Here is a 24,166-nt window from a genome sequence, read left to right on the forward strand (position 1 = left end):
GTCCAAAATACTTGTCATTTCCTTCTTACTTCCCTTTTGAAGACTGCTAATTACATTTCAAAATGGTTTTCCAGCAGCTGGACCCAATGTCTCCAACCTGCTTCCAAAGTCTTCCCAAGATTTCTTCTTGGATGCTGCAATTATCTGTTTCGCTTTGTTTCTTTCTTCAACATAACTTTCTCTGTCTACCTGAGTTCTAGTATGTAGCCATTTTTGATACGCCTTCTTTTTTCTTTTACAGGCTGCCTTGACTGTTTCATTCCACCAAGCTGTTTGCTTCATCCTACTTCTACACACTACTGTTCCAAGACATTCTTTAGCCACTTCCAGTACTGTGTCCCTGTACCTTGTCCATTCCTTTTCCAATGACTGTAATTGATTACATTCAACTAACTGGTACCTTTCTAAGACCGCTGTCATGTTATTGTGCCTGATTTCCTTATCCTGAAGTTTCTCCACTCTTATCCTCCTACATATGGACCTGACCTCCTGCACATTCGGCCTCACAATCCCAATTTCACTGCAGATTAAATAATGATCAGTGTTATCAAAGAATCCCCTGAATACACATGTGTCCCTCACAGCCTTCCTGAATTCCTGATCTGTTATTATATAGTCAATGACAGATCTGGTTCCCCTGCTTTCCCAAGTATACCTGTGAATGTTCTTATGTTTAAAAAAGGAGTTTGTGATTACTAAGCCCATACTGGCACAGAAATCCAAGAGTTGTTTCCCGTTCCTGTTGGCCTCTATATCCTCTCCAAATTTACCCATAACCATTTCATAACTTCCCGTTCGATTTCTAATCCTGGCGTTAAAATCAGCCATGAGCAGAACACTGTCCTTGTCCTTTACTGTAACAACTACATCACTGAGTGCCTCATAAAAACTATCCATCTTATCTTGATCTGTCCCTTCACAATGCGAATATACTGACACAATCCTAATTTTCTTGATAGACACTGTCAAATCTATCCACATCAGTCGTTTGTTTACATACCTTTATTGCAACTACGCTCGGTTCAATTTCTTTCCTGATGTAAACCCCTACACCCCATTGTGCTATTCCTGCTTTGACTCCTGACAGGTAGACCTTGTATTCTCCCACTTCCTCTTCTTTGTTACCCCTTACCCGAATGGCACTAACAGCTAAAACGTCCAGCCCCATCTTACTTGCAGCCTCTGCCAGCTCTACCCTCTTCCCAGAGTAGCCCCCATTGGTTTGCCGAGTCGTATCTTAGGAGTCCCTGGTTTGTCAGTTAGAGGTGGGACTCCGTCACCTCCAAAGGTCCGAGGCATTTTGCTCTGATTTTTGCCAGCATCATATTTAAAGTACCAGAGAAGCAGGTTGCTAGCCTTGTTAGCCCCAAGTCCCATTGGGTTTTACCCCTAATGGCTGAGGGACTAACCGGTGGATTTGGTAGTCTTTGCCGTATGTGCACAAAGGTGACCACGACTCAGAATATGTCCGAGATGCCCAACCTTATTCCAAAGTAACTGGTATCCCAACTGTCGGGACCACTTACTTGGCCACTCATACGTTGCCCATGGTTCATGAACTAGGACATGACTACAGGAACCCACACCATGAACCACATCTTATCAAAACACGAAATGTGTTTCTTTAATTTTGTATTTTCTTTTAGCTTTTCTCCCTCCGTAGGTCCAGAAACAGCCACTCATTTTTACTTGTATGTTTTGTAAAACTGTACAGACACAACATCAGTAATAACACCAACCAAGTTTTATTTTGCTTCCACATGAAGAGCTCCACTATAACATTGAATAAATTATAGACCAGTACAAAGTCTTGTAACTATAGAACACATCAGTATAGAATCTTGTAGGTCAGCATGCAATAAGCAAATAAATGTAAGTGAGGCTGGGAACCTGGCTTGCCGGGCTTTTGTGTACACGGCACAGTACTTGCTGCACTGTCTGTCAGGCTGTGAGTCAACCTCTTTAGGCCAGCCGTGGATTTGCTTTTATCACATGCTGTTTGATTGTGTGTGCTCACACTGTAGGGTTATGACACTCCTTCCCCCTTTGGAAGTGTTCACTATGGAGATGTCCATGTCTCTATCTGAGGGGGATGTTTACTGGAGCATGTGTTGTCCGATCACAGGAGAATATGATATGAAATGACACAGGTGCAGTCAGACATAGTGGTCACTCCCCCACCAAAGAACATAAAGGAGCACTGGTGATGACAGTGCTGTATCCATGTTAAATATGGGGAGGTGCTCAGTGATGGAGGCAGCAGAGGAGATGGAAGTGGTGAGAGCAGCAGGGGCTGCAGGGATGGAGATGGTCCGGTGCCTGACTACTTCACCCAGCAGTGGTGGCACCCAGAGTGAAGACAACACTGGAGCTGGAGGAGGCATGGACTGCACCATGGGGGGGGGGGGGGGGGGGGGGCAGTGAAAAGGGAACACCACAGGGGTTAGTGCAGATGGTGGAGGCATCTCTAGGGGCGGAGATATCTCTGGTGTGCAGTGGTCACATGTGGACGGAGCCAATCGTAATGCCATGAAACTGAGCCATTGGCGGTGCAAACAATGCAGAGGCAGCAGTCTCAGCAGCAACAGATGACTGTTGGTATCCATTTAGGGCATTGGTCAAACCTGCAACCCAGACAACAGAACCCGGATAAATTGCTGCAAGGTGGGTGGCCAGGTGTCAGCTGGAGCAGATGAAGCAGCTCCACTGGGTACAGTAGCTGACTGGAATGAAACTATTTGAACTCAAAAACTGATCAAGGGCTTCGCTGGGAGAACATTGAGTGATGCATTTTTTTATCTGTGTTTTGAATGCCCGGGCCAGCTGTTCTGCCTCTCCATTGGCCTGGGGATAAAAGAGAGTGACCGTAACATTCAGGACACCACACTTTGTACAAATATCTTCGAAATCTTGAGACACAAACTGTGGCCCATAGTCTGTCACACGTGTATACAGCAATCCTTCTGAGGAAAAAAATCTTTGGGAGGGCCACGACTGTAGCTGCTATGGATGCTTCCAGGCAGCAGACCACATAAGGAAATTTTGAGAAAGTGTCAGCTACAATAAGCCAAAAGGAGTAAAAGAAAGACACACAAAATCAGCAAGAATATGCTCCTAGGGGCACTGGAGAATGGGCACAGGGAAAGAGAGACCAATGATGCCACTTGTTGGATAGTGGTATGCAGGCAGGTCATTACAACACACATTATCTCATTGTCAATACCCAGCCAAAGCACATGGTAACAGGCCAGCAAATTTGAATGAGACACACCCAAATGGTCCAGGTGGAGCAGGCGCACGATGTCCTGCCACGGGTGCCTACTCTTCAGAAACCAACAGTAACACACCATCAAGAACTGAGAGGTGGTTGTGGAGAGCATAATAATTAAAAAATGGATCCGATGCTTGACCTGACAGTTTAACTGGCCATCCGTGGTGGACAAATTGAACAACCTGATGTAAGACAGGATTGGATGTGACGGCTGCCGAAATCCAAGAACTGGTAATGGGAAAACCATCCACAGTGGTTTGGGCTTCAGTGTTTAAATAGGAACACAACAGTTCATCCTGATCAAATACTGGATCAGGGACAGATGGCAGTCGAGAAAGAAGATCTACATTTAGCGTGTTGTACTTTGAGTTGGAAACAAATCTCATAGTTATAGGGGGATGAAAACAGAGCCCAGCATTACAGATGGGGTGCTCTGTCCAGTAAAGCTGCCAAAGGATTGAAAAGAGAAACCAAAGGTTTATGGTCACTATTCACATAACCACACGATACTTCAAAAGTGAAATATAAATGGCTGACAAAATTGTGATTGTCCGTGTTACATTTCAAACTGGCGGCCTGTAGCACTGTGAACAAGGCATGGAGATTCCACAGATGTTCATCTATTGAGGAAACTGAGACCGCAGTATTGTCCAGGTAGTAAATATGCTCCAGAACAGAGGCCCTGAGTTGCTCCAAAAGCCATCAGTAAATGGCAGGATGCTAGCCACACCAAATGGCAGGCATTGGTTTTGGTATAACCCGAGTGGGGTATTCACTGTGAGGACATATTTGGAATTGTAATGCAGAGGCAGGTACAAGTAACCTTCTGACGAATCTACTTTGGAAGAATATTGGCCTCTGGAAAGCCATGCACTAAATTCATCTAGATAGGGTGAGGGATAGATATCAATAATAGACGGTGAACTTACAGATACTTTAAAATCACCACAGAGCCAAAGATTGCCATTAGGTCTTTTGACAATTATCAATGAAGCAAACCAATCACCAGAGGAGACAGGTATGATAATATCTGAAGATTTAAGTCGGTCTAGTTTGAGTTGCTCCTGTAAAGCTGCTGGGACCGGGTGGGCACAAACAAAATGTGGCTGCACCATTGATTTCATTGTAATGTGAGCCTTGATAGCAGTATCAATCACTAAACCTTCTGGAAACAGTGAGGAGTAGTCTGAGCAGAGCACTCCAAGTTTCTGGTACGGAACTTGATCCAATACCAGCGCATTTCGTCAGAAGTAGAGAACCAAAAATTTTTTAAGGCGTTTACCCCAAATAAGTTTCCAGTGTGGGTATCATGCACTACTAGAAAGGTCAGAGGCCAAACAACTGCTCTGTATGCTACGGAACTAGAAAACAGTCCTAATATGGGTATTTGCTGTTTGTTGTAAGTCACCAACTGAGGAATTACAGAAGACAATGCCAGTAATCCTAGATCCACATAGGTTTGGGAATTTTAACAAAGTTACTGCTGCAGCTGCGTACACTTGTACAGTAACTGAAACTGTGGCACAGCCAGGAGACACTGGCCGAGGGCATCGACGGTGAATCGCCAAAAACCATAAAAGACCACAACAGCGATGAACGAACAATGAGACAACGTGACAGAATGATAAGTCCATAGTGGGAACCAAATCGAGAGCCTTACATAGCAGTATCAAAAACTAAACAGTGCTGCATATAATGAACATATGAGAGCAGAGTCAGGACAGGACTGAGCTCCAGGTTCTTGCGGTGCAAGCTTTGTAACGTGGCAGCGGGCGCCAATAGGCTGGTGTGTCAGGCCCAGTCTGTGCCTAGCACTGAGGCAGTGACAGCAATGCTTGCAAATACTAGGTGTGCCTCCTAGCAGCTGTCATGTGTGTCTGTGTGTTCTGGCAGGCTTTAGAACCCATCGGGCCTGAATACCAGAATTTGCATTTTTAACATCTTGTCCATCACACACACTTCAGTGGAGAATTTGTTTGGAGCTACCACCACCTGAGATACACTGTCCACATCCATTTTCACGTCTGATGAAAGAGGTTGAGTGTTGCGCAGAGGTGCAATATCTCGCTTTTTCTTACAGTGGTTGGATGTCACCCAGCCCTTTGGACATGCGCCCTACTCATGTTGAACAAAACGATAAGGGCACAATAGGAGAGGAACATGTGGCCACTGTTATGACGCTGACTGCTGTTGCTGCTAAGCACTGCACTGCCCCTCATGGTGTGGAGACCACAGTCATGTGGCCATGACATCATCTCCCGATCCCAGTGAGATAACCAATGGCAACCGAGGAGGAGAAGAAGCTATGGTGGTTACTTCACACCATGCTTCTGTCCAATTTTCTGCTGTTCTATATACATCCAAACATTGAGCAATATTCAGAACATCTGTGCGAGAGGGATTTTCACATTGTAAAGTGCATTCAGAAACTTCTCTATTATAGGCCAGGGGTATTATAGCATCACAAACCATCAAATCAGCATACGAGTCCTGGTGGATCTCAGTAATGAACTGGCAATGACGGCTAAGCCCATGAAGTCCTGCTACCTGCTGTCTGAGCTCTCTGGACTGTTGCAGCTGCTTTTGACAATGGCAAATCTTAATGTGAGCAGCAATAACATATGTTTGCAATGATAATTAGAAGACAACTGACAACATTACACCAATTGAGACAAGCAGGTTCCTGAAGAGGAGCCAGCTGACACAAAAGCCAATGAACACAAGAAAAAATCAGTGATAAAAATAAAGCCTTACATAAACTGGGGTCCATGATTGGAAAAACATGAAAATGTTTTAGAAAGCATTTTTCATGTGCTGTGTCCCAATCCTCGACCGAATCATCATACAGAGGAAATTGTGGGAGTTGCATCAATGGTGGTGGAACCTGGCATGACAGCGAGGCTGCCACATTGTGTATGGCCATAGTGAGAACCTGTTGCTAGTTGGTGAGAGCTCACTGTTGTTCAACAAGAGATCGAAGAACTTCTTCCACTGACAAGTTGGCTGTACATTGAACCAGTGAAATGAAACACACAGAATGGAATACTGCATTCATCACCAAGTATGCTCTAACACTGTACAGACACAATCACAATTGACACAAATAAAATTTTATTCTACTTCCACATGAAGAGAATCACAATAGCAATGAATGAAGTACAGAATAGTACAAAGTCTCATAACTGCATAACACATCAATATACAGTCTTATAGGTGAGCATACAATAAGCAAGTAAACATAAGTGATACTGAGAACCCAGCTCACCAAGCTCTTATCGGGCTGTCATGCACACGGCGCTGCACTTTCTGCACCATCTGTCCTGGTTGCAAGGTGACCTCTCTGGGCCAGCCGTGGAGGCACTTGAATTGCGCGCTATGTGGTTACATGTGCTGACACTATAGGGTTACGACAGTATGAATTCAGTCTAGTAACTTTTTGTGTCTTACTCTTAATACTGCAGAATGACTTGTGTTTATTACGTTACTGTTTCTTCCATAATCTTCCTTTTTATGTGATTGATGCAGCATTTTCATGTTAATGAAGAAACTTGTTTACACATCTGAAAACTCAATACATGAATGTTTTGTTTCTGTTTGTGTTCTATCAATCTTGCTTCGATTAGTTCAGCAGTTGATAAGTGTTATACATTGTTTATATTGATAATATTTGTAAGTATGAGATTGTATGAATTGTCATAATTTCTCTTTATTTGCAAGATATAAAGAAGATAGATTTACTACATTGAATGTAAACCTGAAATTTATTTTAAGGAAAAGTTAAATTTAATTTTTCTGTTGTGCAGTATTATATGTGCAGTTAATGACACTTGAAAACTCTCCTGCAACAGTTTATCTGATTACATTTTATGCATATATATTGCTCATTCATTTTTTCAGGGAACGGTTCAGAAGAACAGAAGATGTTAAGGATGACTCTGATGATGGTATGTACATAGAAGATATATAGAGCAGAAAATTTCCAAAAGGAAATTTCTGAAAGAAACTCTTCCACTATTTAGGAATTAGTAAATATGAACACGTTAACTTAAGAATCCAGATGTACTCTCAGCCAGAAAGGAAGAAAGAAAGAAGGATTGGAGGGGATGGTGTTATTCCTGGACTCTGTAGCAAATTCACATAAGAATCAAAGAATACACATGAGAATTGGGCAAAATGGAAGTTTAAGTAATATGCTGACTGCAGTATCCACCAGAAAGATCGCGGGAGGCGCACATCGGCACGGCGCGTCACAGACAGTAGTTGCCGCAAATAGAGTCCTGTCCACCAGAGGGCACGCAAGAATTCGGCCGCGACCTCTGCCAGTGGAACAACAACAACAACGCAGGCAGCACAGGCCGTGCCCAGTTAGTTCACATCGGGCATACCTATGACACAGTTCCCGGTCTACTCTGAAGTGCGACATAAAACGTGAACCGTGTTACTACACAATTGGCGACGAGTAGGGTTGTTCTTTCGCGTGTTGCGTTGTTGTTCCGGTTTTGCAGCTTATCCGCGGCATGGAGGATTTAGTGCGGGTTTTGGTTGAGCAGCAGACGGAGCTCATGGCAACCATGAAACAAGTGCTTCCAGCGTTGCTCTCCACGCCGTCTACTCCAGCGCCATTTCCTCCACCCTTCCCCCCATATGACGAGATGGCGGAGTATGGGGCGCATATGAACATTGCCTTCAGCAGAATTTCCAGGTGTTTCATGTTGCCGATGCGGAGGTATGTCGTGCTCTTTTCTTGTCTTGGATATCTCCCTCACTGTATCAAGTTTTGCGGCAGCTAGAGCCATTGCAGGAACCCTTGTTTTTGTCTTTTGATGCATTGTGTTCATTGCTGTCTTCATATTATCGCTGCCGCACACGTTTTGTGGCGGCTAGGGTCGAGTTCTATCAATTCAAGAAGCAGCCCCATCAGTCTAACCGGGAGTGGGCCGCTACCCTGCACAGTCTTAGTCGCAAGTGTCACTTTGTCACGGAGCAGTCGCAAGAGTTGTATGCTCACCTTATGGTGCCCGATGTCATTGTTCATTCGGCCCCTGACAGAAAGGTCCGGCAATGGGCCCTGCAGTTGGAAGACCCTTCCCTTGAGGAAGTCCTGTCCATTGTTCAATCGTATGAAGTCTCTCACACCATAGGTCAACAGTTGGAAGTGTGGTACGACGTCGCGGCGGTTCAGGGCAGCGCGGCCGCGTCCACTGCATCCGGGGTGGACGACGTGCGAGCAGTACAATCCGGCTGCTACTGCCGCTCCCGCACGGCGCGTAAACATAGTTCCGGCCGCCGGCCCCTATTAGCGTCCTGTGCATCATGTTATATACATCATGATCGGTCGGAGTGCCCCCAGTGTTGGGCTGTTTGTCACAAATGTAATAAAAAAGGACACATTGCTAAAGTTTGCCACTCAGCCTCGAAAGAATTGAAGGAAGCAGTTACAGAGGGCATGGACATTGACATTCAGGAAGTTTCATCGGGCCAGGCTGTCAGCGCATCGGCCCACAAACTCTTTATCGAGGTGTCGGTTCGATCGTGCTGATTACAACTACAAGTCGATACGGGGGCAGCAGTTTCTTTGTTGAATGAACAAACTTACTCTGACCTTGGGTCGCCCGCATTGGCGCCAGTTTACCGGCGTGTCCACGGTTATGGTAAACAGTTCATTCCCCTACTGGGTCAATTCACTACCAACGTGACTTACAAATCAGTCACTCAGCCTATTACTTTTGTTGTTGTCAGTGATGCGAGCTCCACTAACCTTTTTGGCTTAGATGCCTTTCAAGCTTTTGGGTTTTCTGTCACTGACACCATGCAATTGGTCTCCGAAGACGTTCCCTATCAATCATTAGAATCTTTGATCTCTGACTTTCCAGATATCTTTTGAGGAGGGCCTGGGGCGTGTTTCAAACTTTGAAGCTCACTTAACGTTGAAGGCGTCGGCTCGTCCGTGTTTTCTACGCGCGAGGCAGATCCCCTTGGCTCTCCGCCCTCGGGTAAAACAAGAGCTTGACCGGCTGACAGCCCTAGGGGTCGTTCTTCCCATTTCTTCTAGTGAGTGGGCTTCGCCCCTCGTTATTGTCAGGAAACCCTCGGGAAAATTACGTCTTTGTGGTGATTTCAAGGCCACCATTAATTCCCAATTGGTGGTAGACACCTATCCTTTGTCTCGGGCTGATGAATTGTTCTCCGCCGTAGCGGGAGGCCAATATTTTTCGAAAATCGATCTTTCAGAGGCTTATCATCAGATACCTGTTGATGAGGACTCCAAACGGCTGGCGGTTGTCAACACCCTGTTTGGCCTTTACCAGTACCAGCGGTTGGCTTTCGGAATATCAAGTGCCCAAGCGATATTCCAGCGTTATCTTGAGCATGTCACGTCGACAATTCCTCATTGTGTAAATTACCTGGACGACATAAATGTCACGGGCCACAGCACGAAGGAACACTTGCACAACCTTCACACCCTCTTTCTCAAATTCAGGTCCGTGGGCTTGCGTTGCAACCTATGTAAGTCAAACTTTTTCCAACCATCCATTGAGTATGTGGGCTACACAATCTCTCAGCACTGTGTCCAGCCACTATGAAGTTTGGTCCAAGATATCATCGACCTTCCGCAGCCCTCTTCGCTGAAGGAGTTACAAGTTTTTTTAGGCAAGATTGCCTATTACCTCCAGTTTATTCCCAAGGCTTCCACCATAGCCCGCCCCCTGTAGTGCCTTCTGCGCAAGGGTGTTCCTTTTGATTGGTCGCCTGCATGCGAGTGAGGGTTCACCTCATTGAAAGGCCTTCTCACGTCACCGCCATGTTTGGCTACTTTTGACCCCAATTAGCCGTTGGTCCTGGCTACAGATGCTTCGCAGTATGGCGTGGGGTTGGTCCTGGCCCATTGCAATGCAGTCGTCTCCGAGCAGCCACTGGTGTTTGTGTCTAAAACTCGTAGTCCTGCGCAAGCCCATTACTCCCAGGTGGAAAAAGAGGCTTTGGTCATTGTCTACGCTATTACCTAGTTTCACACTTTCTTGTATGGCACCAAGTTTCAGTTAATCACTGACCATAAGCCATTAGTATCGTTATTTGACCCTGCTTCTCATATTCCGGATAGGGTGGCCCACAGACTGCAGTGCTGGGCCTTGTTCCTCTCTAATTATCATTATGACATACATTTTCACCCTACCGGACAGCATGCCAATGCCAACGCTCTTTCCCATCTTCCGGTGGGCCCGGATCCTAAGTTCGATCGAGAGGAGATTATGTGTTTTCATTTCGATGTGGCATCCCGCCAAGCAGTTGATGGCTTCCCAATCACTAGTTCTAGAGTCGCCAGGGAAACGGCAGCTGACCCGGTTCTCCGGCAAGTAGTTCGCCTCATTCAGCAGGGATGGTCATCCTGACCTCCAGGCTGGGCCTTGGACCCTCTTCGTAATTATTTTGTTCTACAAGACCGCCTCTCCATCTTGGAACGAGTTCTCCTTCTGGCTACCGATCATACAGCTCCTAGCGTGGTTGTTCCTGCAAGTTTGCGAAGGGAGGTCCTCATGTAATTACATGAGGGGCACTGGAGTGTTTCCCATACTAAAACCTTGGCTCGCAGACATGTGTACTGGCCCGGTATTCACAGAGAAATTGAGCAGTTGGTGGCCGCCTGTTCCCAGTGTGCGAGCCAACAGGCATCTCCCAGGTCAGCGTTCTCTTCATGGCCGCCTGCAACCCAGGCATGGGAACGTGTTCACATCGATTTTGCGGGCTCATTTCTCAATGGCTTTTGGCTCATTGTCATTGATGCTTATTCCCGATTTCCATATGTAGTTTGATGCTCCTCAACCACTTCAGAGGTTGTAATCCAGGCACTAGCAAAAATATTTTCTGTTGAAGGTCTGCCAGTCACCCTGGTCTCAGACAAAGGACATCAGTTTATGTCACAGACCTTCCAGGATTTTTGTAGGCGCTTCGGTATTCGGCACATTTGCTCTCCCCCTTTCATCCACAATTGAATGGGGAAGCCGAGCGCATCGTGCGCACATTTAAGACACATATGAAAAAGTATGTGCATGAATTTCCTGCGGAGGAGGCATTGATGTTTTTCCTGACGGCATACTGGCCCACACCTATGGGAGAACGCAGCCCCGCAGAGCTCCTCCATGGGCGCCAACCTTGGACTCTGCTGCACCTCCTTCGGCCCGGTCCTTGCCGGCTTTCCACCGGGTATGGCGGTCTGGGCACATGGGTTTGGTCGCAATCCACATTGGATACTGGTGGTGGTCCTGCACTGAAATGGCCGCCGGCTCTATACCTTGCAGACGGAGGACCGGGAGGTACGTCATCACCAAAATCAGCTACGTCCATGTTTGGGCACCCACCCTCCAACCCCTCGAGCACTGGCTTTCCCATTGCCAACACCTGTGTTGGTTTCTCAGGGGACGCTACCACCCCTCCCCCCTGTGATTCAGCCACACTGCGATGGCTCTCAGCCTTGGCGGCCTCCAGTAGCTCCAGCACTGGTATTGCCATCATTAGAGATGCCCCTGTGAGAGCCGACCACCCTCGCCGGCCCAGTTTCTCAGGAGGCTGGTTCACTTGTGGTCGTCCCTTCCCCATCGTCCCCACCATTGGGTCTTGCCCCACCTGAGGTGGACCGGGATCCGGAGTTCGATGGCTTGTCGCCCGTTCTGGGCTCTGGTGGTGGGACGACGGGGGCCTCTTTGTGTGGGTCACTTCCAACCGTATTCGAAGGTTCCAGCTTGAGGGTTGGCAGATCCCCTCAACTCCAGCCTTACGATGGATGTGGAGGTCATCAATCCTGCAAGACGCTCCACCTTCCGACGCAGTGGATCACAGTGGCTTCATCCCCCACCCGAAGGAGGAGGAGTGCAGTAGCCACCAGAAAGAGTGCGGGAGGCGCACATCGTCATGCCGTGTCACAGACAGTAGTTGCCGCAGGTAAAGTCCCGTCCACCAGAGGACACGCGAGAATTTGGCCACGCCCTCTGCCGGCGGAACAACAACTCAGGCAGCACGGGCCGTGCCCAGTCAGTTCACATCGGGCATGCCTAGCAGACAGTTCCCGGTCTACTCTGAAGTGCGACGTAAAATGTGAACCGTGCTACTACACTGACAATTGGCAATATGTGATAACCTGGGAGCTTAGTTAGGTGCATAGTTATTTACGTGTTCTGTCAATCATAAGTGCAAAAATGTTGCATCATCTATAGAACACAGCAGTAGGTTTATGTTTACTCATACATAGCATTCAAGATTTAATGGCTATCCACATCCATCAGTATTCAGTATTATGACTTTTCTTTTCCCATTACCCTGTTATTATGAGTAGTCATGTATCCACCTTGTACAGAAGTGAATGAAGTGTATTTTTTCTAACTTACCAGAAAACAAGCAATTTTTTATATTCCATTTATCATTTCTTCTGTTGTTACACTTTTATTGGGTTTGATTTTGAGTACTTTGTAGGGACATGGAGTCAACAAGTTAGTAATAAGGGATAACAGATTAAAACAGCAAGAGAGGCCATAATATATATGAAACAAAAATGTGGCTTTATTGGAAGGAAATTTCACTTGAGAAAACTATAAAATTATGAGACAGAATTGCTAGGCAATGCGTATCTCCAGCAAACAACAAGTTTAGTAGTGCTGTGTAATGTGCAGACCTTTTGAAAGCATACTGCATGCAGGATAGATCATTCATTGAAAAGTCATGAAACTAAATAGAATTTTTGTAATTAGATTAGTTTTCCTTGGAGAATAGATACCACCACTGATTTGCCTGCATGGAGGACCATCTATTAGATGGTGTGAAGTAATTTCTGCATTCACCATTAAATTATTATTATTATTGCACATTTTTGCCTCCAGGACAGTGGTTAACTTGAATTTTATATGATTATTCATTTTTCCTGGTTTCCTTTTCTTTTTCTTTTTCCAAAACCTCTTCATTCTTTGGCTGTGTTCGTTTTCTTTTTCTCTGTCCATATTTTGCCTGTTTTCTTCCCTTCTTTTATTTCAGATTTCATGTTCATAATCATGTTTCTGAACTTGTCTCGTGTCTTATATATCAATACTGACCCATGCTTGTTTTAGGTCTTCTTGTATTTCTTGAAACCAATTGGTTTTTTGATTGAACTGTTTACTACAACAAAAATCCTCATTGTGTGTCTGTTGTTGTTCTTCTATGTATGTTTTCATAGAATGTTAGTCGGCATTTTCTGATCATGTCTGTGAGCCTGTCTGTGCATTCACATAATTCTTTGGTTGGTCTCCTCATCCATATATCATTGCTGTGTAGTGCAACAAAAATTTTTCTGAGGATTTTATGTTCCGTTTCTTCTGTCTCTGTGATGCACAATGCTTTGATCGTGGTCGTTACTGATGCGTAGTGTGCTTCTGGTAATACAACTGTGTAGTAGTGCCTGAGTTTGGCTTGTCTTGAAATATTTCTTTTATTGTAGTGTTTCCACATCAGTTTGTATTTTTGATGAAGTTTTTTGTTCTTTCTGTGTTGGATGCATTGTTTGATCCTCCTATTTTTACAAATTCCCCAAGATACTTGAATTTTTCCACTCTGTTAATCTTCCCATATTTTGTGTCGATGGCTTGGTTGTTATGTTCTTTCTTTCTATGCATTGCATTTTGTCTCTTGATATCTGTAGAACTGTTTTGGCAGAGATTTCACGTAAGTATTACAGTGCTTTGTGTCTATTTTTGCTGAGTATTGTCAGGTCATATGCAAATGCCAGGCATTTTATGATCATCTTGTTTGGACATTTTCTTCCTAATGGAATTCCTTTTACTTTTTCTTCCCAAGATTTGTAAAAGACAGTGTTGAATAAAAGCAGCGAGAGACCATCTCCTTGTTTGCAACAGCCACATCAGTTGCTACCTTGCACTCAAGCCATTTGCACTGTGAGCATCGGGCAGTGTGACTCCACCAATCATAATGTTGTAAGCTATGTTGTTCATTTTCTGTATTTGTTTTACAGAACTCGTGTCCAGGATCTCTCATTGTCTTGAATCTTCCCAATGAAACATTCCTCACTGTCTCTAGGGTTGGATGTATTTTTGTTTGGTTTTCATTGTTTTTCGATGTACTTCATATTTCAGTCTTTGACCTACTGCAAGGGGCATTTTGCCACATTACTCGGAATTGTGGATGCATTTTGTAAAACACTGTGATAGGACTGTCTCACATTTGTCTCTTTTCTACAATATATTCAAAGTTAATCACATTTACTGGATATCATTGATCTGTAGCTTTCCACTGTTCCTTTTTCTTTAATTAAACAATCAGTTAGGTGACAAAACACCTGTAAAGAGAAGAATGCCAATGCCTTCATGGTCCAGGGACAGAAGATTGACAGATGAATGTAGCTTCCTGTTTGATAGGGAAACAGTGATAGGAAGTACATACCCCAGTCTAGCAGACAGTTACAGCTGAAGCTTTCAGAACAATTAGCTCCTTCCTCATGGTGGAGAGGGGGGTTCGTTGCGGAAGGTGAAAAAGGAGGAGCTCACTCAGACCCAAGGATGAGACAGATTCACCTGTCACAACTATCACTCAATAGTATTGTAATAACCTTGTTTACATTCAGTGCCAGTAGATCACTACTTTTTTACATTAGATAAATTTTCTGCTATTTCTATGCTGTTAGCATTTCTTATTATATAGTTCATGACAGTTAATCAAACAATGGAAAATCTAGGAGGGAATAATGATAATCTTATGAAAAGGATAGAATGCAAACATAAAGTGATGTTGAGTTGCAGAAAGGCAAAACAAAAGGTGTGCTAAACAAGTAAGCTTGCGGACAAGAGGCCTTCTTCTGGAGTAGACAACACACACACACACACACACACACACACACACACACACACATGACTACTGTCTCTAGCTGGCCTCAGCAGCCGAAGACATGTCGTGTGTGTGAGTTGTGTTTGCATGAATGAGTGTGTGTTTTGTCTACTCCAGAAGTAGGCCTTTTGGCTGAAAGCTTACTTGTTTAGCAGTCTTTTTGTTGTGCCTATCTACCACTCAATGTCTCCACTATGTGGTGAGTAGCAATCTATAGTTTTCATAATATTGTCATAAAAATTAAAGTCATTCACACACAGTGTTCCATCAAACAGAACAGTTATCTGACCACTCAACAAATTGCCTTAACCATAGTCAAATATCAATGTTCCAGTGCCTGCTGCAGTCATAAATAATAGTGTTTCTAGGTCAGCATGGGGACAAGTAGAGGTTGTCTGCAGTGGAGTCCCATGAACAACAATGTGTGCTGAATACAGTGATCCAAAACACTTGCATCTCCTCTGTCTTCACATTCACCACAGACTGATATCTATCCTGCCTTACAGACCTGAGCTACACATTCCCTGATTAGATGTGGATGTCCAACAACTTGTAGCCTACTCATAGTTTCATTGTCATTAAACCACACTCCATAGATGCTCAGGACATGTCCTGAGCAGTTAAATATGAATTTAACTGTTAGGAAATCTTTTCTGAAGGTGCTTGTCTGGAGTGTAACGTTGTGTAAAAGTGAACCATGGGCAATAAGTAGTTCTGCTCAGGTAAGGAGAAGACAGAAGCTTTCGAAATATGATACTATATAAGAACACTGAATATTAGTTGGTTAGATCAAATAGCAAACGAGAAGGTAGCGACTAAGATTGGGGACGAAGAAATTTGTGGCACAGCTTTATTAAAACAAGGAACTGGTTGATAGAACATCCTGAGACATCAAGGAATTGTCAATTTGGTAATGGAAGGAGGTGTGGAGGGTAAGGCTTGCACAGGATAGATTAATGGAGAGTTGCGTCAAAGAATTCTTTGGACTGAAGTCCTCAACAGGAACAAATTGCTCAAGAAACTGAACAGCTCAGCACTAATCAATGAGTATGTAATTGTTAGGTCTTGTAAATTTAAATGAAATCTGCTGAGTGTATGTATCATTTGTAATGTTTTATACATTTATGTAGTAATAAATGTATGTAACAGACAGTATGGAATCTTGTATCAATCTTATTGATTATCTCAGTAAATTGTGTGCGTTGATTAGAACTTCCTCATCAAAGCATGAAGTTAAGCTACTGTTCTAGGTCTTATGTTGAAAACCATGGTCACTCATCTGAAAGTGCAACAGATGTGTGTGTGCACATGTTGGTAAGTTTTACAATGTCTCTAGATACTGTGTTGTCCCAATGGATGACATAGAAATAAACATCCCTGGTGCTGAAAAGCAATTGAAGCAGCTAAAAAGAAATAAGGTACCAGACCCTGATGGAATTCCAGTTCTGTTTTAGGAGCCATCCATAAATTATCTTTCATGAATTTCATGGTTTCTGGAGTGTGTTCCCCCCCCTCCCCCCCAACCATTCCCCCCCACCCCCACCCACACCCCCTTACTCCTCCTTGTCATAGGTGGTCACATTTGTGTGACCTGCTTCTCCCCTGGAGTGACGTAACGTATTTTGCACTTTTTAGAAATTATTATATTAAAACAGTAGTCCCAAAATTATTCATGTGTTTCTATACAAAATATTTTGTTTTCAATAAAATTAAGAATAAATCAAACATTTTGGAAAATTTGCAAAACATAACAAATGAAACAAATGATACAAAATTTATTCATCTTGTGTTCAAGGACTTTGAGCCATTCCTTTATATTATTTATGATTGCCATAGCAGTCACTTTGTTCTCGATTTGGCTGTTAGGAACATTCAGTGTGTCCACATCATCTTCATCCAACCATATAGCATCATCATTGTTTATCAAAGAACTTCCCTAACACATCTAGTTGCAATCCTTTGAGGATGAATCTTTGTGATTGGCAAAAACTGTTGTTGGGTCTAATGTGAATGCATGTGTTAGGAGTGGCTTTGTATGATGAAAAATATGTTCCACACATCATTTAAATAAGTATGCATTGATACTGGGGCAATAGACATCATACGGAATTTGATTCACATGTGATGATGACGCTTAGAGATCCAAAGATAGCTACAGTGAGAGCAGAGCAAATGTACCTTCAGAGTCTTCATTTACAATGCATGTGTACATACCTAACTTTAGTCTGAAACACCTCTCATAACAATTGGCACAGGCTAGATCATCGCACACCGCAACAATCGACAACCTTACATTTTACAATTTGTAAAAAGTATTGTGATTCATGTACGTGATTTGCGTACCAAGTATTGTCATTTTTCAATGTCCTAGCCTGTATGATATTCAGTCTGGTATCTGTTGGTCCAAAGTATCTGGCAACCACAGGAAAATTGCCAATGAGCAATTGGCTTCAAATATTAGCCAACATAGTGCCTGCACTCTCAAAATTCTGTTTTTCTAGCTCCAATTTTGTAGTTCTATTACTGGAATCAAGATCTGAACCAAAACTTTTTTTAACACACACCACTAAGCTCAAAACTAACAGGCAACATTCGTCATTCCACTTTGTTAAAAACACTTCATCCTGGAGCATTTGTGTCAATGTGAATAGCATCCATGTCAAAATCTTTGAAATGATGTACAGCTGAAACTAACTTGTTTTGTGGATTTTCATCAGGGCCACCATCGCAAGTGAAAATAAACACTCCTTTTACAAAACCTTTTCAAAAGCTGGTAATTCAGAAAGTATGTCTGTGTCACGAGTCTCTGCAATAGAGGAAAAATTTTTTCCACTGTGAATCGCTTTGAATGTAGGCCCAGAGTGTGTCAGCTACAGATTGCAGATTTACTACAATACCTACATATACGGAGGTAATAAGTATATGTTTCTCAGTGACAATGAAATCATGATCCAGTAATTTTGCATGGTAGTGAAGGTGCATTAATAATGGTGCTTGAGTATTTGCTGTAATACCTATTGGTACATGTGTTTGTCATTTATAGATAAAATGAACACTTGACCAGGGTCCCAGACTGAAGCCAAAAATAGGATTTCTTATAATAATGCCAACTAGCTCTGCAGATGATGAAGAAATTGATGAAATGTATGATGAGATAAAAGAAATTATTCAGGTAGTGAAGAGAAATGAAAATTTAATAGTCATGTGTGACTGGAATTCGAGAGTACGAAAAGGGAGAGAAGTAAACATAGTAGGTGAATATGGATTGGAGGTAAGAAATGAAAGAGGAAGCCATCTGGCAAAATTTTGCACAGAGCATAACTTAATCATATCTAACACTTAGTTCAAGAATCATAACAGAAGGTTGTATACATGGAAGAATCCTGGAGGTACTAGAAGTAATCAGATAGATTATATAATGGTAAGACAGAGATTTTTAAATTGTAAGGCATTTGCAGGGGCAGATGTGAACTCTGACCACAATCTATTGGTTATGAACTGTAGATTAAAACTGAAGAAACTGCAAAAAGAAGGGAATTTAAGGAGATGGGACCTGGATAAACTGACTAAACCAGAGGTTGTACAGAGTTTTAGGGAGAGCATAAGGGAACAATTAACAGGAAAGGGGGAAAGAAATACAGTAGAAGAAGAATGGGTAGCTCTGAGGGATGAAGTAGTGAAGGCAGCAGAGGATCAAGTAGGTAAAAAGACGAGGGCTAGTAGAAATCCTTGGGTAACAGAAGAAATATTGAATTTAATTGATGAAAGGAGAAAATATAAAAATGCAGTAAATGAAGCAGGCAAAAAGGAATACAAACATCTCAAAATAGAGATTGACAGGAAGTGCAAAATGGCTAAGCAGGGATGGCTAGAGGACAAAAATAAGGATGTATAGGCTTATCTCACTAGGGGTAAGATAGATACTGCCTACAGGAAAATTAAAGAGACCTTTGGAGAAAAGAGAGCCACTTGTATGAATATCAAGAGCTCAGATGGAATCCCAGTTCCAAGCAAGAAGGGAAAGCAGAAAGGTGGAAGGAGTATATAGAGGGTCTATACAAGGGCAATGTACTTGAGGACAATATTATGGAAATGGAAGAGCATGTAGATGAAGATGAAATGGGAGATACGATACTGCACGAAGAGTTTGACAGAGCACTGAAAGACCTGAGTCGAAACAAGGCTCTGGGAGTAGACAACATTCCATTTGAACTACTGACGGCCTTGGGAGAGCCAGTCCTGACATAACTCTACCATCTGGTGAGCAAGATGTATGAGACAGGCGAAATACCCTCAGACTTCAAGAGGAATATAATAATTCCAATTCAAAAGAAAGCAGGTGTTGACAGATGTGAAAATTACCGAACTATCATTTTAATAAGTCACAGCTGCAAAATACTAATGCGAATTCTTTACAGACGAATGGAAAAACTGGTAGAAGCTGACATTGGGGAAGATCGGTTTGGATTCCGTTGAAATGTTGGAACACGTGAGGCAATACTGACATTACGACTTATCTTAGAAACTGAGCGAGGTGGCACAGTGGTAGCACACTGGACTCGTATTCGGGAGAACGACGGTTCAATCCCACATCCGGCCATCCTGATTTAGGTTTTCCATGATTTCACTAAATCACTCCAGGCAAATGCTGGAATGGTTCCTTTGAAAGGGCACTGCCAACTTCCTTTCCCATCCTTCCCTAATCTGATGAGACCGATGACCTCGCTCTTTGGTCTCTTCCCCCCAATCACCCAACCAACTTATCTTGGAAGAAAGATTAAGAAAAGGCAAACCTACATTTCTAGCATTTGTAGACTTAGAGAAAGCTTTTGACAATATTGACAGGAATACTCTCTTTCAAATTCTAAAGGTGACAGGGCTAAAATACAGGGAGCGAAAGGCTATTTACAATTTGTACAGAAACCAGATGGCAGTTATAAGAGTCAAGGGGCACGAAAGGAAAACAGTGGTTGGGAAGGGAGTGAGACAGGGTTGTAGCCTCTCCCCGATGTTATTCAATCTGTATATTGAGCAAGCAGTAAAGGTAACAAAAGATAAATTTGGAGTAGATATTAAAATCCATGGAGAAGAAATAAAACTTTGAGATTTGCTGATGACATTGTAATAATGTCAGAGACAGCAAAGGACTTGAAAGAGCAGTTGAATGGAATGGACAGTGTCTTGAAAGGAGGATAGAAGGTGAACATCAACAAAAGCAAAACGAGGATAATGGAATGTAGTCGAATTAAGTCTGGTGGTGCTGAGGGAATTAGATTAGAAAATGAAAAACTTAAAATAGTAAAAGAGTTTTACGATTTGGGGAGCAAAGTAACTGATGATGATCGAAGTAGACAGTATATAAAATGTAGACTGACAATGGCAAGGAAAGCGTTTCTGAAGAAGAGAAATATATTAACATCGAGTATAGATTAACATCGAGTATAGATTTAAGTGTCAGGAAGTCATTTCTGAAAGTATTTGTATGGAGTGTAGCCATGTATGGAAGTGAAACATGGACGATAAATAGTTTGAACAAGAAGAGAACAGAACCTTTCGAAATGTGGTGCTACAGAAGAATGCTGAAGATTAGTTGGGTAGATCACATAACTAATGAGGAGGTACTGAGTAGAATTGGGGAGAAGAGAAATTTGTGGCACAAGTTAACTAGAAGAAGGGATCGGTTGGTAGGACATGTTCTGAGGCATCAAGGAATCACCAATTTTGTACTAGAGGGCAGCGTGGAGGGTAAAAATCATAGAGGGAGTCCAAGAGATGAATACACTAAGCAGATTCAGAAGGATGTAGGTTGCAGTAAGTACTGGGAGATGAAGAAGCTTGCACAGGACAGAGTAGCATGGAGAGCTACATCAAACCAGTCTCAGGACTGGAGACCACAACAACAACTACTATTACGACAACAACATAATAACTATACAGAATTTGCCATCTGTATTTTTACATGAAATGTAGCGACCGGTTTTCACAATTTAACAGAAATATTTACCATGTGACTTTTTCCTTCCTCTGTGCTGATTTGTCTGGAAACAAGTCTTAAATAATATCCCAATTGATTGGCAGTAGGCCTATAGCCTCATTTACATAGTTTGGCTTGCAAGTCATCCATTTTTTTTTTTTTTTCCTGCAATCTCCTTTATAACAATTTTATTCCTTGAAGTGTTCCGACTAATCTTTGATTTAGGTACTGTTTGAGGTAAATGGCTTCCTCTTTGTTGTGTACTAAAATCTTTAGTATCTTCTGGTATGCCACATATGCTTTCTTCCCGCAATAAAAAGTAAGCATTTAAAATTTTGAATAGGAGCATTTCACACAATTTGTGTACTAAATCATCCTGAAGAATCTGGCTACATGATAGTGAATACTTTACTGAAATTGACCTACCACCTTCTGAGAGTACCTCCTACAGATAGACAGAATAATGTGGTTGCTGATTTTGTTTTCTCATAAGTAGCGTGCAACAACTAAATGTAACTGACTGGGTCATTCAGTTTTTCAATTTGCCACAGAAAAAAAAATATATTAGAAGTGGAGAATGAAATGTTAAAATTGTGAAACTCAATCTTATTTTTAAACCCACAGGCTAAAATTTAAAAAAAAAATCTTTTAAGTGTCACCTTCAATCTTGTCACTACTTTTCAAACTTCACCATTAGGTGTTAACTTCGTCTTGTATACTTCATTTATTTCTTTCAGCACAAACTACTCTGTATATTTAATATAGCTTGCAGTATGGACAGAAAGTATAATATTGTCACAGAAGAAGCTGAGTATCGCAGTTGCCATAATGTAGTCGTTATGATACTAGATTATTGCATGGAGGAAGGTGAGTTCAAAACTAACCTGAACTGAAACATTTTAATTTCTATATTTGGTTCCAGTAAATTCTAGAAGTATCCACAAATGGCAAGAATCATTGTACTGCAATGTTCTGTAGCTGTATGTCTACCATATGTGTTCTGGCAGGAGGCAGTTCGCTCTGCGCTCTTGTATGTGCAAGTGCTGAATAAACTTTTGTTAAGTGAAGCTAGTGTTCATCATTCATCTTCTTACACCTCCCTCTATGTGACATTATTCTGGTGGAGGCACTGGGCATTGGAACTTGTGATATTGTATATTATCGACAACACAGTGGCTCCCATCGTGCCATGACAGAGCTGCTGTTTACGTGGCAAGAAACCTGAGTTCAAGCCATATTCAACAGATTGCAATATATCAGAAACAGAAGAAGAAGAAGAAGAAGAAGAAGAAGAAGACATCATGATGACAGCAACTGTGTGCCACCATATGTGACATCCTTATGGGTCCTCTGGTGATGATGGCCAAGATCCAAAGAAGGGGCTGAAGGTATATGAGCGTATAGCCAAATTTAACAAATGGGATGACACCGAGTGTTTGGCTAACATATTTTTCTACTTAGAGGACACTGCCGAGCAATGGTATGAGAACAACGAGGAGAAGTTAAGAAGCAAGGAAGTATTCCAGGTGGAACTGGGGAAGTATTTCAGCGACACACAACGACAGAAGTACAAGGCTGAAGATAAATTAAAGTGCAGGGTGCAGCACCCAGTAGAAATGACAGCATCCTACATTCAAGATGACTTGAAGCTGTGTAAAACAGTGGATTGTCAAATGAAGGAGGAAGATAAGGTTGCACATCTCATGAAGGGTGTTGCTGAGGACATATTTCGAGCACTACTCCTGAAGGAGGTTTCGACAGAAGACGACATCATAAAATGGTGCCAGTATATCGAGACAATGCATCAAAAAAGAATTACATGCAAGAAGTTTGAACGGCTTCCAAATGTCATTTCAATGTCTATGATGGAGGAAGAAACTGATTTCACAAGTGTTTTTCACCAGATAGTGAGAGAGGAAATTCAGAAGGCACTTAGATTGCATGGTGAGCCAAAAACCAAGACGCTCCATGAGGTCATAAGGAAGGAACTGGAATGGACATTGAACCCAATCTTTTGTCCTTCATTTCCCTTTAAAACAGTAAAAAAGTCGAGATCCAGGCAAAGTTACATTCCTACAATGCCGCATGAGGAACCTGTTTGGTCACCAAGAAAACTGATGTCTGGAGAATCTAGGATAACCAACCAGTATGTCTCCACTGTGGACGACTGGGACGTGAGGTGCGCTATTGTCAAGAAAGGCAATGGATATTTGATGACACCTGTACCAGAAAACAACAGAGAGACATTAGCCAATGCCATCTCTGGAACAACGAAGATGAACAAGAAGATGTGGGTGCAGGACGACATAGTACCATCGCCAGTTGCAGAAAACCGTATTTGTCGACAGCAAAACATCTCTGTTGAAGGTGGCTAATGGGAAGCATGAAAACCTACAGGAAGATGTGTCATTCATGTGGGTTTAAGTGGCCATACACAGCCCTTAGAATTCATCATCTACAAGAGTGTAATCATGACGTCATTCTCGGATTGGACTGTTTGAAAACTTCTCAAGCAATTATAGATTGTGGTTGCTTGAAGATTATGCTAGACGAGATGAGATGGACAGGAAGATGTCCTGTGGACAGAAAGATGCGCGTCCGAGTCTGTGGAGACTATGTGTGCTGCATGAAGTGATCATTACTGCAATCAGTGCTAGAAAGGTAACTGTCGTTTCATGCCATGCATCAACCCATGGATCTTGTAGTGAAATTTAAGAGAAGCCTACTACTGAAGAATAAATTGGTTATCCCAGCCTCTGTCGTCATGTTTAAGAATGGATTTGGTGAATTGTGGATAGTTAACTGCCGCCGAGAACCGCAGATCCTACCAAGAAGCATGAGCATAGCAAAAGCTGAGCCGTTAATTGCAGAACAGCTGAGCATCATATAAACCTCCCATGCCGAGTCTGTGGGTGAAATTAGTGCTACCACTACGAGACACGATGTTCTACCTTGACTATCACCAGATTTCACTAAGGAACAACAGAAGAAGCTGCTTGCCATTCTTCAAGAGTTCTCTGAGTGCTTCAATCCACAGGTGAAGAACAAATTAGACAAAT

The 24,166-nt window shown here is 42.7% G+C and overlaps 1 protein-coding gene across 1 annotated transcript in view; it reads left to right on the forward strand.

The window, feature by feature from the left end:
• LOC126278450 (intraflagellar transport protein 43 homolog) overlaps nt 1-24,166 on the forward strand; it is a 110,926-nt gene that overhangs the window by 70,450 nt on the left and 16,310 nt on the right. Inside the window, exon 5 of the mRNA XM_049978573.1 lies at nt 7,169-7,215. Coding sequence (XP_049834530.1) covers nt 7,169-7,215 — 47 coding nt within the window. The remainder of the gene's footprint in view (nt 1-7,168; nt 7,216-24,166) is intronic.

Source organism: Schistocerca gregaria, chromosome 6 (genome assembly GCF_023897955.1).
Source record: "Schistocerca gregaria isolate iqSchGreg1 chromosome 6, iqSchGreg1.2, whole genome shotgun sequence".
NCBI lineage: Eukaryota > Metazoa > Arthropoda > Insecta > Orthoptera > Acrididae > Schistocerca > Schistocerca gregaria.